General features: G+C 34.0%; 1 protein-coding gene across 2 annotated transcripts in view; it reads right to left on the bottom strand.

Moving 5' to 3' along the window:
* The window catches only part of TET2 (tet methylcytosine dioxygenase 2), a 126747-nt gene that overhangs the window by 21733 nt on the left and 87127 nt on the right, over positions 1 to 17887 (bottom strand). The window contains exon 6 of one of the 2 annotated variants that reach the window (XM_026499112.4): positions 17204 to 17412. In XM_026499112.4, the coding sequence (XP_026354897.2) occupies positions 17204 to 17412 (209 nt within the window). Of the gene's footprint in view, positions 1 to 432; positions 17413 to 17887 lie in introns of those variants that run through there. The other variant, XM_057309984.1, reaches the window with a different exon arrangement.

Genomic DNA, 17887 nt, shown 5'->3' with positions numbered 1-17887 from the left:
TCATGGTGGTCTGACTTATATTTCCCCAATGACGAATGATGTTGAGTACCTTTTCATGTACCTCTTTGCCACTTGTATGCATTCTCTATAAAAATGTTTACTTAGGTTCTTTGCTAGATTTTTTTTTCTATTGAGTTTTATAGGTTCCTTGTATATTTGGGATATTAACCTCTTTCTAGATACCCTATTTGCAAATATTTTCTCCCATTCAATAGATTACCTCTTCATTTTGTTGATAGTCTCCTCTACTGTTCAGTTTTTTGGTTTGATATAGTCATACTTATTTTGTTTTTGGTGCCTTTGCTTTTGGAATGCAAAAACTCATTGTTAAGATCAATTCCAAGAAGTTCCAATTCCAAAACCCCTAGGTTTTTTTCTGGGAATTTTACAGTTTATGGTCTTGTTTCAAAACTTTAACCCATTTTGAGTTGATTTTTGTGTATAGTGTTAGAGAGGTCTGGTTTCATTCTTTTAGGTGTGATCCTAATACCATTCATTGAAGAAATGATCCCTTCTCCATTGTATAGTCTTAGCTCCATTAAAAAAAAAAAATTGGCCATATTTGCATACATGTATTTGTTGGCTCTGCATTTTGCTCCATTAATCTATGTGTCTGTGTTTTGTTGCCAGTACCATACTGTTTTAATTACTGTAGCTTTGTAATATAGTTTAAAATCAGGAAGTATGATGACTCTAGCTTTGTTTTTCATTCTCAAGATTGCTTTGACTATTTGGGGTCATTTGTGATTCCATATACATTTAGGATTATTTTTTTCTATTACTATGAAAAATGCCATTGGAATTTTGATAGGAATTGAACTGAATTTGCAGATTGCTTTGGGTACTATGGGAATGTTAACAATATTGATTCTTCCAATACATGAACATAGAATATCTTTCCATTTATTTGTGTCTTTTTTCATTTCATTCATCAATCTTTTTTTTTTTTTTTGAGACCTTGATCTTTTGTAGTTTTCAGTATACAGATTTTTCATCTCCTTGTTTAAATTTATTCCTAGGTGTTTTCTTTTTGTTTCTTTTGTAAATGGGATTATTTCCTTACTTTCTCTGTTAGTTCATTGTTAGCATATAGAAACACAACTGATTTTTGTATATTGATGTATCCTGCAACTTTACTGAATTTGTTTATTCTAAAAGTTTTTTTGTGGAATCTTTAGAATTTTCTATATATGATGTCATCTGCAAATAGTGATAGCTTTACTTCTTCCTTTCTGATTTGGATTCCCTTTATTTTATTTTCTTGCCTGATTGTTCTAGCTAGTATTTTGAATAACATATTGAATGAAAGTGATGAGAGTAGGCATTTTTCATCTTGTTCCTGATCTTAGAGGAAAACCTTTCAGCTGTTCATCACTGAGTATGATGTTAGCTGTGGCTTTCTTATATATGGCCTTTATTATGTTAACGTAATTTCCTTCTATACTCAGTTTTTGTTATGAAAGGATGTTGAACTTTGTCAAATACTTTTTTTCTGTGCTTCTTGAATGATCATACAATTTTTATCCTTAATTTTGTTAATGTGGAATATTGCATTGATTGGGTATGTTGAACTAGTCTTACATCCCTGGAGTAAATTCCATTTGATCATAGTATATGATCCTTGTAATGTACTATTGGACTTGGTTTGCTAATATTATGTTGAAAGTTTTTGCATTTAATTTTTCATCAGGGATATTGGCAGATAAGTTTCTTTTTTGTTGTGTCCTTGTCTGGTTTTGGTATCGTAATGCTGGCCTTGTAAAATGAGTTTGAGTTTGGGAATAATTCCTTCAAGTTTTTGAAAGAGTTTGAGAAGGATTCCTAATTCATCTTCAAATGTTTGGTAGAAATCACCACTAAAGCCATCTGATCCTGGGCTTTTCTTTGTTGTGAGGTTTTTGATTACTGACTCAGTCGGCTTACTAGTAATTAATTGGTCTATTGAGATTTTCTATTTCTTCATGATTCAGTCTTGGTAAGTTGTATGTGTCTAGGAATTTAGCCATTTCTTCTATGTTGTTCAACCTGTGGGTGTACAATCGTTCATAGTATTTGCTTATAACATTTTGTATTTGTGTGGTATCAGTTGAAATGCCTTCTCTTTCATTTATAGTTGTATTTCTTTGAGTCCTCCTTTATTCTTGGTAAGAGTCATTAAGAGTTTACTATTTTGTTTATATTTTCAAAGAAGTAGCTTAGTTTCATTCATCTTTTCTATTGTCTTTTTAGTCTCTAGTTCATTTATTTCCACTCTCATCCTTGTTATTTCCTTCCTTCTGCCAACTTTGGGCTTTGTTTGTTCTTCTTTATTAGGTTCCTTGAAATGCAAAGTTAGGTTGTTTATTTGAGGTCTTTCTTTCTTTTTAATGTTGATATTTATTACCATGAAGTCTCCTTTTAAAACTGCTTTTGCTACAGTCCATAAATTTTGGTATATTTGTTTCAAGATATCTTTTTAGCTGTTATTTCTTGAATAAGCTTTCTGCTCCTCTCCCTTTCGTCTCCTTCTAGGATCTTTATATAGTGTACATTGGTCCTCTTATGCGTCCCATACATTCCTTAAGCTATCTTCACTCTTTTTCATCCTCTTGAACCCCTCTAGTGAATTTTTCAGTTTAGTTATTCTTCAGCTCTGTGACTTATGTTTGGTACTTTAAAAATATTTTCTCTTTTAACAAATTCTTGTTTTGTTTATGCACTGCTGTCCTGACCTCAGTGAACATCACAGTCTTAGGAGTAGTATTTGAAATTATTTATGTATATTGTGACATGAAGAAGTCATTGTTAAAAAATAAGTAGATATCCTGTAATCTTAATTACAAATAGGAAATAACAATATAAACTTATGATTTAATAGCTCAAAATCACTCTAAAAAATAATTACTATATCTGCCCACCAAAAATGTCAAATAGTAACAATATCTCAAGGGTAATGAACATATCTGGGCACAAACTGTGACCTCTAAATATCACTTCTCATCAAAACAACATAGGTTAAAAACCACAGTTAATAATGACACTAAAAAGAAAGAACAGACTAATTGATTTTTTTGGGTGATTACTAAGACACCAAATCTCCATTCTCAAATTTCACAACTGAAGATATGTACCATACGTTTATCTGTTAATTTGCTTACAAACTATATTTAATGGCAACAGTTGATAAGAAAAAATTCTTTTAAGAATTCTAGCTAATAAATGCAGAAGGAATGTTATAATTAGAAATTATCATTTTAGAGATGTCAGCAAAAATGGCAGAATAGGGATCTCTGAAATTTCACTCCTCCATAAAAGCACTGAGAATACTGACTGGCAAATACTGTCAGAATTAACCTTTCAGAAACCTGCAAATTAACAAAGACTTGCAGCATTCCAGGGAATATTTATTCAAGAAAAGCAATGGAATTTCAGTAAGAGTAAGCTTTGTAGTGTTTTAATTTGCCCTATTCCCATTATTCCCAGAACTCTATGACAGCCTTCAAAACCAACAACCCACATTTATAGTAAAAACCAGCAACCTGGCGACCACTGGAAGGGGCAGAATTAGGTTAGATATCTTCTAATGCTCCATTCCCAGAGAAGTGTCATTATTTTACCTATTTGATTCTCTAGAAGACCCTACTAGCAAAGCTATCTTCGTTTACCTGACTTGTAGCTCACCTAGTGTGTACAGCTCTTCCCCCAGAAGGTGTTAATTGTTAACTACTGTGGCTGCCTGAAGTGGTGGATAACAGATGGCATTAAAAAAAAAAAAAAAAAAAGCAAAAGCTTAAAATTAAAAGATGAGAAATAAGATGTCTGTAGGAAGCTTTAAAAAGTTTCAACATGTGCCTGGGAATCCAGAAAGCCGTGTACATACATAGGGTTGTACGCTCACTCTCAAAAGACATAAGCTCTAAACTGGCTAACTTTGAAGCTCTGCATAAGCAGGAAAGAGGGGTAAGGCAGAGCTGTAAATTGCCTGGCTGACTGTCGAAGGTCTGCTCCAATATACATCCAGAGCTGCCCTGGCCAAGACTGGGAGACTTACTGATTTTAGGTACCTAAGGATCTTAATTAGGTGACCACTAAGCTAACCAAGCACAGACTTCCACAGCTGCTTAGGAGAAAAAAATACAGATTTTACTGAAATAGTTTAGAAGAGTCACTAAACCAACAAATAAACAACACCAGCAACAATAACAAATCCTGGGTAGGGCAGAGAATCTAGCTTCCTAAGTAACTACATAATTTAAAATGTCCATTTTCTAACAATTATAAAACATACAATGAAACAAAGTATGGTTAATACAGAGGAAGAAAGCAGTTACTAGAAGCTGTCAGTGAGGAAGTCCAGGTCTAAGACTGCTAACCAAAGACTCTGAGTTATTATTTCAAGTATGTTCAAAGAACTGAAGTAAGCCAAGCTTAAAGAATTAAAAGTAGGAAAACAATGTCTTCTCAAACAGATGAGATAAAAGAAGTAGAAACCATAATGATAAAACAAGTGGCAATTCTGGAACTGACAAGTAGAATAACTGAAATAAAAAGGTCCATTAGAAGGATTCAACAATAGATTTGAGTAGGAGACAGAAAAAGCAGTGGGGAGAGAAGCTGAAGATAGTCAATTGAGACTATCCGTTCCAAGAAACAGAAAGAAAAAAGAATGAAGAAAAAAATAACAGAACCTCAGAGACCTGTGGGGATACTGTCAAACATACCAACATATTCATAATGAGCACCCCCAAAGTAGAGGAGGGAGAGTAAGAGAGTATGTAGGAAAACTATTGGAAGAAATAATGGCCCAAACTCCCCAAATTCCAGGAACAACATTAATCTATACATTCAAGAAGCCCAGTGTATGTATTAATCTATAAACTCAAGAAGCAGCTAACTCCAAGTAGCATAAAAAGGTGTTCCACACCTAGAATAATTAAAACTGTTGAAAGCCAAAGAGAAAGAATCTTGAAAGCAACAAAAAAGAACTCATCATGTACAGGAGATTTTCAGTAAGATTAACAGCTGATGATGCATAAGACACAACGGAGGCCAGAAGGCACTGGGATGACACATTTCAATATTGCAAGAATAAGACTGTCAACTAAGAAATTCTATACCTAGCAAAACTATGCTTTAAAAGTGAATAATAAATTAAGGTACGTCTTGATAAATAAGCTGAGAGCGTTTATTGCTGTTGGGCCTGCTCTATAAGAAATACTAAATGAAGTCCTTCAGACTGAGAGGAAAGGATACTGGACAGTAACTTGAATCCATATAAAGAACACCAGTAAAAGTAAATACATAGGTAAATAAAAAGACCTTATATATGTATTATTTTTAACTTTTTCTCTCTGATTTAAAGGCAACTATATAAAGCATAATTATAAATCTGGTAATGTACATGCAATGCATAAAACTGTATGACAATAAAAGCACAAAGGAAAAGGGACAAATGGAGCTACACAGTAATAAAATTTCTGTACAATATTGTAATTAAATTGGTATTACTCTATATTGTTATAATTCCAAAAAAGATTGTAAAAGAGCGACAAGGGAGTGAAAATGGTACAATAGAAAACATCCACTGAACACAAAATAACGCAGTAAAGGAAGAATAGTGCAACAAAGTGCATATAGAAACCAGGAATAAATTGGCAGACATAAATCCTACTTCAACAGGAATTACATTTCCTGTATATAATTTAAATAATACAATTAAAAGGCAAAGACTGGAAAATGGATTAAAATTTCAACTATACGTCATCTTTAAGAGATGTGCCTTAGTTTTAAAGATACAAATAGGCTGAAAGTAAGTGGATAGGAAAAATATGTATCATGCAAACAGTGATCAAAAGAGAACTGGAGTGGATATACTAATATCAGACAAAGTAGGATTTAAGACAATATTATTACCAGAAACAAGTATGTTTTATAATAATAAAAGGGTCAGTCCATTAAGACATAACAATTATATATATGAACCTAAAAACAGAGCACTAAAACACATAAAGCAAAAAATGACAGAAGTAAAAGGAAAACAGATTATTCAACATTCCAATTTCAACAATGGATATAACAACTAGACAAGATTAAGGAAGAAAAACATTGGAGATCAACTGACCTAACCAATATCTAAAGAACACGCTGCCAAACAGCAGAATTCATTCTTCTCAAGTATGCATGGAACATTCACCAGGACAGATAGTATGTCATATCATAAAACAAATCTATCTAAATTTAAATGATTAAAATCATGCAAAGTATATTCTTTGATATCAATGGGATGAAATTATAAATGGGGAAGAAGCAAAGTTGGGTAATTAGTAAGTAAATAATCAGTGAGTGAAATAAAAAAAAATAAAAATCAAAATATTAGAACGTTATAGGATGTATCTAAAGCAGAAGTAGAAGAAAATTTATAGCTTTACATATCTATATTTAAAAAGTTCTCAAATCAATAAAATAATCTCCTGCCTTAAAAATCCAGAAAAAGAAAAGCAAACTAAACACAACACAAATGAAGGAAATACTAAAGATTAGAGTGGAAATTAATGAAATAAAGAATAAAAAAACAAAGGAATATAGAAAATCAAAGGAATCAAAAGTTCTTTGGAAGGATCCAAAATTGAGAAAACTACATAGACCAAATAAGAAAAAAGAGAAGACCCAAAATACTAAAATTAGGCATTAAAAGAGAAAACATACCTTATAAATTATAAGGGAATACTATAAAAATGATCTATCAACCCAGTAGATAACCTAGAAGAAATGGACAAATTCTGAGGCAAAAACCAGTGAAACTGACTCAGAAAGAAAGAAGAGAATATGAATAGAACTACAACTAATAAAAGAATGAGTTAATAATCAAAAAACTGCCAATAAAGATAAACCCAGAAGACTTGCTATGAATTCCACCAAACATTTAAAGAATTAGCCCTGGGGTGCCTGGTTGGCTCAGTTGGTTAAGTGTCTGCCTTCGGCTCAGGTCATGATCCCAGGTCCTGGGATTGAGCCCCGTTTCTTCCTGTCCCCCCTTGCTCATGCTTTCTCAAATAAATAAAATCTATTTTAAAAAATAAGCCCAATCCTTTACAAATTCTTCCAAAACATAGAAGAGGGGACACTTTTCAATGGATTCTATGAAGGTGATATTAACATGATACCAAAAACAAAGACATCACAAGAATGCAATACACCAATATCTTTTACTAATATAAATGCAAGAATCCTCAATAAAATACTAGCAAACAGATTCAAACAACATATAAAAGATATGTACATTATAGCCAAGGGTGATTTATCTCAGAAATTCAATGTTGGGCCAATGTACAAACAACAAAGTAATACACCACATGATCATCTTGTTAGATGCAGAAAAGCATTTGCAAAAAGTCCGACATCTTTTCATGATAAAAATAACAAACTAGAATAGAAAAAAAAATCCTCAACCTGATAAAGATTATCTACAAAACCTACAGATATCATCATCCTTAATGTTGAAAAACTGAGTTTTTTCCCTAAAATCAGGAATAAGACAAAAATGTTTGCTCTTGTCAATTTTATTCAATATCTATGGCGGGTTCTAGCTAGGAAAATTTAGGCAAGAAAAAGAAATAAAGGCACCCAGATTCGAAAGGAAGAAATTAAATTATCTCTATTTGTAGATGACATAATCTTGTATATAGTAAATCTTAAGGAATCTACCAAAAGAAAAAAAAATTAACACTAATAAACTAGTTAAGTAAGTTTGCAGAATACAAGATGAATACATAAAAATCAATTGTTGCATGAAGACTAATGAAAATGAAAAGCTAAATGAAACAGATAAGCAATATGTCTGATGAAAAATTCAAAGTAATGGTCATAGATACTGGACTTGAAAAAAGGGTGGATGAAGTCAGTGAGAACACCAAAGAGAAAGAAAATATAAAAAATAACCAGTCATAGCTGAAGTATTTAGTAGCTGAAATGAAAAATATCCTAGAGGGAATCCACAGCAGATTAAAGGGTGCAGAAGAACAGATCAGTGATCTGGAAGGCAGGAGATGGAGAGCATCCAAGCTGAACAGCAAACAGGAAAAAAGAATTAAAAAAATGAGAGTAACTTAAGAGACTCTGCAACATCATCAAGCTCGATAACATTCATATTGTAGGGATTCCAGAAGGAGAAGAGAGAAGGAGGCAGAAAATGTATTTTTAAAAAATAGCTGTAAACTTCCCTAATCCAGGGAAGCAAACACAATCCAGGTCAGAAAGCACACAGAGTGCCTAGAAGATGAGCCCAAGAAGATCCATACCAGGATATAAAAAACTAAAAAGACAAAAAGTAATGATAATGAGAAAATTTTAAAAGCAGCAAGAGAAAACACTTCCCTACAAAGAAAACTACCATAAGGCTATGAGATCATTTTTTTTTTTTTAGCAGAAACTTAGCAGGCAAGAAGAGAGTGGCATGATATATTCTAAGTGCTGAAAAACCTACAATCAGGAATACTCTACCTCCTCTACCCAGCAAGATTATCACTCAGAATTGAAGAAGAGATTGAGTTTCCCAAACAATAAAGTAGTTTATCGCCACTAAATCAGCCTTACAAAAGAGGTTAAAGGGAATTCTTTATAAAGAAAAGGCCATAAGTATAAGAAAATTATGAAAGGAAAAATTTCATAAGTAAAAGCAAACATATAATAAGCATATAGATGAATCACTCATAAAGTCAGTGTGGAGGTCAAAACAAAACTAGTAAAATCAATTGTATCTACAAAAATTAGTCAAGTGATAAAAAGATGTAAAATAGGACATCGTATACATAAAATATGGAAGGGGAGCCAAAATTTAGTGCTTTTATGCATTTGAATTTAAGTGACATCAACCTAATATAGACTGCTATACACACAAGATGTTCTGTATGAACCCAATGGTAACCACGAATGAAACACCTATAATAGATACACAAAAAATAAAGTGAAAGTAAGGAGAGAGAGGACTCAAATAAAAACAGAAATGAAGGAGGAGAAATAACCAAAATCAAAGAAATACAAAAAAATTATGACAATATTATTATAATATGTGAACAAACTGGACAACCTAGAAGAAATGGATAAATTCCTAGAAACATACAATCTTGCAAAACCGATTCAGGAAGGAACGGAAAATATGAAGAAACCAATTACTAGTGACAAAACTGAATAGGTATAAACTCCCATCAAAAATCTAGGACCAGGTAGCTTCATACATGAATTCTAGCAAACATTTAAAGAAGAGTTAATACTTATTCATCTTAAACTATTCCAAAAAAATAGCAGAGGAAGGAAAGCTCTATGAGGACTACATTATTCTTATACTAAAAACAGACAGGGACACTATAAAAAAAGAACATTGATGAACACAGATGAACACAGAAAATCCTCAACAAAATATTAGCAAACGGAATTCAACAATACATTAAAAGCTTCATTCAGCATGATCAAGGGGGACTTATTCCAAGGATACAAGGGTAGTTCAGTATTCACAAATCAATAAATGTGATATATCATATAAATAAGAGAAAGAATAAAAGCCATATGATCATCTCAATACATGCAGAAAAATAATTTGACAAAATACAATATCCATTCATGATAAAAACTCAACTTAAGTGACTTTAGTGGGAATACACCTCAACATAATAAAGGCCAAATATAACAAACCCACAGCTAATGGGAAAACTGAAGGTTTTTCCTTTCAGATCAGGAACAAGACATGGATGTTCACTCTCACCACTTTTATTCAACATTGTACTGGAAGTCCCAACTGCAGCAATCAGACAAGGAAAAAAAAATAAGAAAAACATCCAAATCGTAAGAAGTGAAATGGTCGCTATTTACAGATAACATGATAGTATATAGAGAAAATCCTAAAGAATCCACCAAAACAACTATTAGAATAAATAAATGAATTCAGTAAAGTTATAGGATATAAAATATACAGAAATGTGTTGTGTTTCTATACACTAATAACAAAGTACCAGAAAGAGAAATTAAGAAAACAATTCCATTTATAATTGAATTAAAAATAATAAAACACTTAGGAATCTATTTAACCGAAGAAGTCAAAGACTTATACCCTGAAAATTATAAGATGTTAATGAAAAACATTTAAGACAACACAAAGAAATGGAAAGATTTACCATGCTCATGAACTAGAAGAATTAATGTTGTTAAAAATGTCCATATTACCCAAAGCAATGTACAGATTCAATGCAATCCCTATCAAAATACCAATAGCATTTTTCACAGAAGTAGAACATACAGTCCTAAAATTTTTATGGAACCACAAAATACCGCAAATAGCCAAAGCAATCTTGAGAAGAAAGTTAGAGGTATCATAGCCCCAGATATCAAGATATACCACAGATTACTACAGTAATCAAGACAGTATGGTACTGGCACAAAAAACAGACACAGAGATCAAAGGAATAGGATAGAGAACCCAGAAATAAACCCATACATACACAGTCAATTAATCTATGAAAAGGAGGCAAGAATATACATTGGGGAAAAGACATCCTTTTCAATAAATGGACAGCTACAGGCAAAAGAATGAAATGGGTGACTTTCTTACAGCCTACACAAAAATAAACTAAAAATGAATTGAGGACCTAAATGTGAGACCTGAAACAATAAAACTCCTAAAAGAAAAAATGAGTAATAATCTTTTGGACCTCAGCCTTAGCAATATTTTTCTAGATATGTCTCCTCAGGCAAAAGAAATAAAAACAGAACTAAACTATTGGGACTATATCAAACTAAAAAGATTTTGCACAGCAAAGGACACCATCAAGAAAACAAAACAAAATAACCCCACCAAATGGGAAAAGATATTTGCAAATGACATATTCAGTAAGGGGTTAATATCCAAAATATAAAAAAAAATATCCAAAATATATAAAGAACTTATATAACTCAAAACAAAAAAAAAGTAAAAATTGGGCACAGGACCTAAATAGACATTTTTCCGAAGAAGACCTACGGATGACCAACAGACATATGAAAGATGCTCAACATCACGAGTCATCAGGCAAATGCAGATCAGAACCACAGTTACACATCACTTCACACCAGTCAGAATGGTTAGAATCAAACAGACAAACAAATGATAGAGGATGTGGAGAAAAGGGAGCTCTCATGCACTGTTGGTGGGAATGTAAATTGGTGCTATCACTGTGGAAAACAGAATGAAGGTTTGTCAAAAATAGAACTAGAAATACCATATGATCCAGTAATTCCACTGCTGGGTACCTGCCCAAATGATATGAAAGCAGCCTAAGTGTCCATTAATAGATGAACAGATAATGAAGATCTGGCATATAAATACAACGGAATATTATTCAGCCACAAAAAGAATGAGACTTTGCCATTTGTGACAACATGGAGAAACCTACATGGTATTATTCTGGGTGAAATACATCAGACAAAGACAAATACCATATGACTTCATTTACATGTAAAATCTAAAACAAAAAACAAATGAGCAAACCTTAAAAGAACCAGAATCATAATTACAGAGAAGAAACTGATTGCCAGAGAGGATGGGGTGGGAGAATGGGTGCAAAAGGTGAAGGGGATTAAGAGGTACAAACTTTCAGTTATAAAGTAAGTCATGGGGATGAAAAGTACAGCGTGGGGAATATAATCAATAATACTGTAATAATATTGTATGGTGACAGATGGTAACTACATTTTTCCCAGTGGGCATAGCTTAATGTACAGAATTGTCAAATCACTATGTTACATACCTGAAACTAATATAACATTGTATATCAACTATACCTCAATAAAAAAGCATAAGAAACAATTGTCTAAGTGTATGCTAACAACAAATAATCCAATAATGAAATCAAAACATTCCATTTAATAACATCAAAATGAATAAAATATGTAGAAATTTAACGTAAGTGTGTAGGACTCTCATACTGAAAACTATAAAACATCATTGAAAGAAATTAAAGACCTAAGTAAATGTAAAGGCATCCTTTGTTAATCAATTGGAAGACTTAATATTGTTAAACTGACAATACTTCGCCCCCACACACACCATATTGGTCTACTGATTCAACAGAACCCCTGTCAAATCCCAGATGGGGAAATTGACAAATTGATCCTAAAATTCTCAAGGACATGAAAAGAATCCAGAGTAGCCCCCCGCCCCCAAATCCCAAAACAATAAAAACTTGTAAAACATTGGAGGACTTACATAAATACAGGGAAGTGGTGGTTGCCAGATGGGAGGTGATAGGGGGAATGGGCAAAAGAAGTCAATTCCAATTTCAGAACTTACTACAAAACTACAGTAATCAACATTGTATAGTATTGCCATAAGGACAGATATTTAGGTAGATTAATGGAATAGAAGAGTCTCAAAATAACCCATACATCTTTGTCAATTAATTTTCAACAAGAGTGACAAGACCATTTAACGGAGAAAATAATCCCCTCAACAAATGGTGCTGAGCCATATGCAAGAGAGTGGTATTGGATTCCTAAAATCATAAAATTAACTCAGCAGTGATCAAAGAACTAAATGTAAGAGCTAAAACTCTAATACTCTGGAAAGAAAACATAGATGTAAATTCTCAAGACCTTGGATCACACAATGGTTTCTTAGATAAAAGTACAGGCAATTAAAAAAATACATAAATTTGATTTCATCAAAATTAAAAAATTCTGTGCTCCAAGGACATTATCAAGAAAGTGAAGAGGCAACCTACAGAATAAGAGAAAATATCTGAAAGCCATGTATCTGATAAAATTCTAGTATTTGGAGCACACAAAGGACCCTTACAACTCAAACAAACATGGAACTCAACTTAAAAATGAGCAAAGAATCAAGTAGGCATTTTCCAAAGAAGATATCTGAATAGCCCATAGTACAGAAAATAATGCCTAATGTCAGTCATTAGGGAAAAGCAAATCCAAACCACACAATACACTTCACACCCACTGGGAGGGCTGTAAGAAAAAAGGCAGACAGACAATAACTAGTTTTGGTGAGGACGGGGAGCTACTGGAGCCTCCATATACTGCCGGCAGGAATGAAAAATGGGACAGCTGTTTTGGAAAACAGTCTGGCAGTTCCTCAAAAAGTTAAACATAGAGTAGCCATATGACTAACAATGTCACTCCAAGAGAACTGAAAACATACGTCCATACAAAAACTTGTACACAGATGTTCACAGCAGCAGCAGTCAGAACAGCCCCAACGTGGAAACAGTTCAAATGTCCATTAACTGATGAATGGATAAAGAAAATGTGATATGTATACACAATGGAATAGTACTCAGCCACAAAAAGGAATACAATACTGATTAACATTAGACATGGAGAACATTTAAAACATTATGCTAGGTGAAAGAGGCCAAGCAGAAAGGCCAAATATTGTATAATTCCACTGATACACAGTGCCCAGTATAGGCAGATCTATGGACACAGAAAGTTGGTTTGCGGTTGCCATTTTAGGGGAGAGGAGAATGGGCATCGACTACCTAATAGCTATGGCATTTTCTTCTGGGAGTGAAAAAAACCATTGCACAACTTTGTGAATATACTAAATCACTGAATTATATACTTTAAAATGGTGAATTTTATGGTATGTGAATTATATCTCAAAAAAAAAAATCCCTGCATAATAAGGTGCAGCAACTTCAAGATGATTTCCTACATGAAATGGCTACTAAAAGGCATTTTTATTTCTGTAGGCTGCTTTCAAATACTATTAGAATTAGCACATGGCAGCCTCATTTAATATGACTCAATTTGGCTCATGGGTAAATGACAGATAAATAAAGCAACTGTAATAAAAATATTCATCTACATAACAGATTTTTAAAAACATTCTCAACCTTTGAGTTATCATCTGGACCTCTAACAGAAAAAAAAACCCAACAACGTTAAACTACAAATTAGTTCACATATTCAACCTTGTGCAAGTTTAGAAACGCTATCGAATATTTGTTAAATCTAACAAATGTAGACTTCAAAAAATAGGAAAATTATCAATTTGCAAACCTGAAATAATGGAAACAGGCAATGATCCTCAATGAATATGCAGCACCATCAGGTGGGAGTTTTCTGGGAAACCTGATGGTGCCGAAGCTGACACTCCTGACTCACTAAGCACTCCTAACATCGTCAAGAATGCAACAAAGCAGACGTTATAACTCTTCCTGGATATGGAGAACTAAGATTATCTCATCACCTCTTACGAAGCATTTCTGCCAACATATACACACATGTATACACACATGACTTGTTTAAGTCTCTCAATATCAGTGTACAAAAGACAGCTGGGATAGATGAGTAGTTGAACAAAATGAGTGTTCAATCAACCAAATCCAGAATGTGGGAAATTTTATAGAGCAAACGATATAGTCTGTTTAACCAATAACTCATTAAAAAAGGGGGAACTGTTATAAACAAAAAGAGGCTTATGAATCATATAATTTATCTTTCAAATTAAGAATACTTTTGAGAGTGAAAGGAAGTTCTTTTTTTTTTTTTTGGAAAGGAAGTTCTATTAGTAATTATGCTAGACAATAGGCATGAACTGGGACCACTCAAAAGCTTCAATCAAATACAAGATACGGGCTTTCTTGTTGTCCATATCTTTTAACTTTTAATTTATTATTATTATTATCATTATTATTATTTTGAAACAGGATCCATTAGGGATCCTGTTAGGGAATCTGAACGTGGTCTGAACATGAAATGATATTAAAGAATCACTGACATGACACTGTAACTAGGTTTTGTGGGGGAAAAAAGTTCTTATCTGTTAGAGAAACACACTGAAATGTACATAGGTGAGATGGTATCTGTGTTTTGCTTTAAAACACCGGTGGGGGTGGCCGTGGGGGTGGGAAGTGTCAGGGAAATATGTGAAACAATATTGATAAAATGTTGATAAGTACTGAGGCTACATAATGGGTCCCTGGGGATTCATTACACTTCACTCCTCCATTTATGCATGCTTGAAAATTTTTATAACATTAACTTAAAAAGTTTAACATCACCCAGCATGGTAGCACACATTTCTGGCTTTGACCTCTTAACAATGACAGATACACTCCCACAACTCTTACTTGCCAAAAAAATATTGGTTGGGCTGAGTCATAAAATGGAAGCCTCATAGGGAAATCTTTAAAGAAGAAACAGCTGGTTAGCTCAAAGGAAACGTAAAAATCCGTTTTTGACTTTCCCACCGGAAGATACTCTCAGAGGTTCTTTTCTGGACTCACAGTGGGTGGTTACGTTGCATGTAGGCATTGGGATTTGTAAGAACTCAGAGATGAGGTGCATACAGCTTTGAAGATTAAACTGAGTTAGCAGCCCCAATTTGAGATTATCCTCTGTTTTTGGCAAAGTCATAATTTTAACTTCCACCAGACATAAAATTTATTTTATGGGGTATTAGAAACTTCAAAAACTACATCTGAATGAAGTCTCTATTGCCATTGGTAAGTGTCTATTTTAATTGTATATGTTAAGTTTTGTTTTGTTTTTGGAGAATTGTTTTAAGTATGCATAACCCAAAGCTAAAACTTCATCTAAATACTTACCTTTACCTTTTGAAATTCCAGACAAAGAGAAGCAAAAGTATTCAGACTGCCCTTTAAAATGTCTTAATATGAAGCGCATCTTTTAACAGTTTTGTACTCACCTCCTGTTTAGACCAGTTAAACTATAATTTTTCTTAGACCCTGGCCCAACCATTGTTCATGGATTTTAAATGCAAAATAACACAATTTAGGAAAGTTCTTAACATGGAATTTCTTTCTATATGTCAGATTCCGTTTTAGGCAATAGCATTTGTAGAAATTATAGAAAAGCCAACAGGGGAGAAATACCAGAGATATAGAATAACTGAAAATTAAATTAGTTACATAAATGGGAAATATAGTTTGCATGAAACTTCAAGAAATTGAAATAAAACAACTGTTATTTTCACAAGAAGTTCTTCGGTGGTTTAGAAGTTCAAGCCACCAAGTCTAAGAGGAAGTCTGCTTTATAAAAAAAAAAACCAAACAAAGCAGATACTTAATCCCTGACAAAAATACTATCACTGACGTCATCTCAAGGTGCCTTAACTTTCATTTTCTTTCTGATTAAAGGCATTTAAATACATCTTTTAAAGAAGGAACAGGGAAATCGGGATGCACTGAATAGTATTTCACACCTAAGGCAGTCTGTCGTGAGGTTGTGAGTCCTGTGCTACGTATGAAGCAGCATTCTATCTTCCAACACGTCGTTTATAAAGGTGGATTTATGCCGTGAGGTACACACCATGACATTTTTGGGTCATAACTACCACAGGAAGCCAAGTCACACTTTCATATATGAGAAGTAACTTTCCTAGGCATATTATTTATAGTTGATTTACACACCTCCCATGACCCAGGGAAAACCCATGTCAGCATGAAGTTAGCAAAGCAGTGTCAGTCACAAAGGAAAGCAAAGGAACAAATTAAGGTAGCGATGGGCTGTTGCAATGAGTATTTCCATAAATTCAGCAAACTATATTGTAGTTTGGTGAATACAGAGAAAAGGAGACTAAAGGAAGAAGTGCAAAATTAAAATTATTTTAGAACCAACAGTGAGTAAAATAAGTCCTATAGGATTTCAGTGTAGCACTATGAATTCTCCTGTATTCTAATGTTATACAGGAATAACACAGCAGAGGAACAATCATAATGAAGCTTTCTCCAAGTGAAGAGTTAAACTTCCTGAACTGGATGAGGTTAACAAACAAAAACATAGTAGCACTTACATGTGCTAAATATGTTCACTGCATACCCCTGCTCTCCTAGTCCAAGTGTTTCTATTCCTTGAAAATAATGCATGTCCATAGCTGCTAATTTCTTATTTAGTAGCAGTAAAAATGAAAGCAACTGTTATTACTATTGTGGAAATAAAAATATTATGGCACGATTGAGTTCATGATGTGGGTACAGACATTCAGACTTCCAGCAAGCTGTTCCTAACTAAAGGTCTGCCCTGTCTGAAGGCACGAAATAGTTAACGAAATCACCTCAAATTACCCACGTTAGCAAATCCAACTTCCTTCTGCATGACTGTGAAACAGGCATTTTGGTCCCCATTTTATAAATGTAAAAATGCAGGTTCCACTCCCTTGGGTCAGACCCATGATCAGGTTTCCTGCCAGTGGAAAGAGAGGGGAGGCTTCACTTACTCTTCGTTCAGGGCACACCGGCGATTGGTGAGAGTGCCGTATTTCCTCAGCGTTTCAGTGAGCTCTGAGTAGAGTTTGTCGGCCAGGGACAATGGGATTCCTTCCCACACCAGGATGAGAATCACAATCACTGCAGCCTCACAGGTGTGGCCAGCTCGCTCCCGCACCAAACACAGTAGCTTCTCCTCACTGCAGCTTCTGCGAACCACCTGTGCGGGTCCCCATTCCACCCCAACACCCCCACCCCAACCAAAACAAAACAAGGGTCATTTGTGGCAGAGGAGCGCACCGATTTATGTATGCATATTCTTTCATGTCTGGGTCACAATTAGGGCAACAGCCAGCACCTGAAACTTGCCTTTTGCTACCCATCTGTAAAATGGGGTCAGAACCGGGAGAGATGCAAAACTGCTCAATGTTTAGCGGACTGTAGCAGTACAGGGAGGGGCGATGACCCCTGCATTAAAGCCAGAGCTATACAGAAGACAAGCAGGTCTTTTTCACAAAGTTCAAGGCTTTCAAAAAAGGCAATATGAAGATTAATGGAAGGTATTTAAGGATTAAGGATGACTTCACATTCCAGGAAGAAGTACACTTTTTATCAATTTGAATGGACCTCCTCCTCTCCATTAAATTCTTTCAATTACATCGAGTTTAGTACGTGCTTTACGTAACTAATGAATC

The sequence above is a fragment of the Ursus arctos genome, unplaced genomic scaffold (assembly GCF_023065955.2).
Source record: "Ursus arctos isolate Adak ecotype North America unplaced genomic scaffold, UrsArc2.0 scaffold_11, whole genome shotgun sequence".
NCBI lineage: Eukaryota > Metazoa > Chordata > Mammalia > Carnivora > Ursidae > Ursus > Ursus arctos.
The sequence above is the reverse complement of the archived record's forward strand: the minus strand, read 5'-3'. Positions and strand labels throughout refer to the sequence as shown.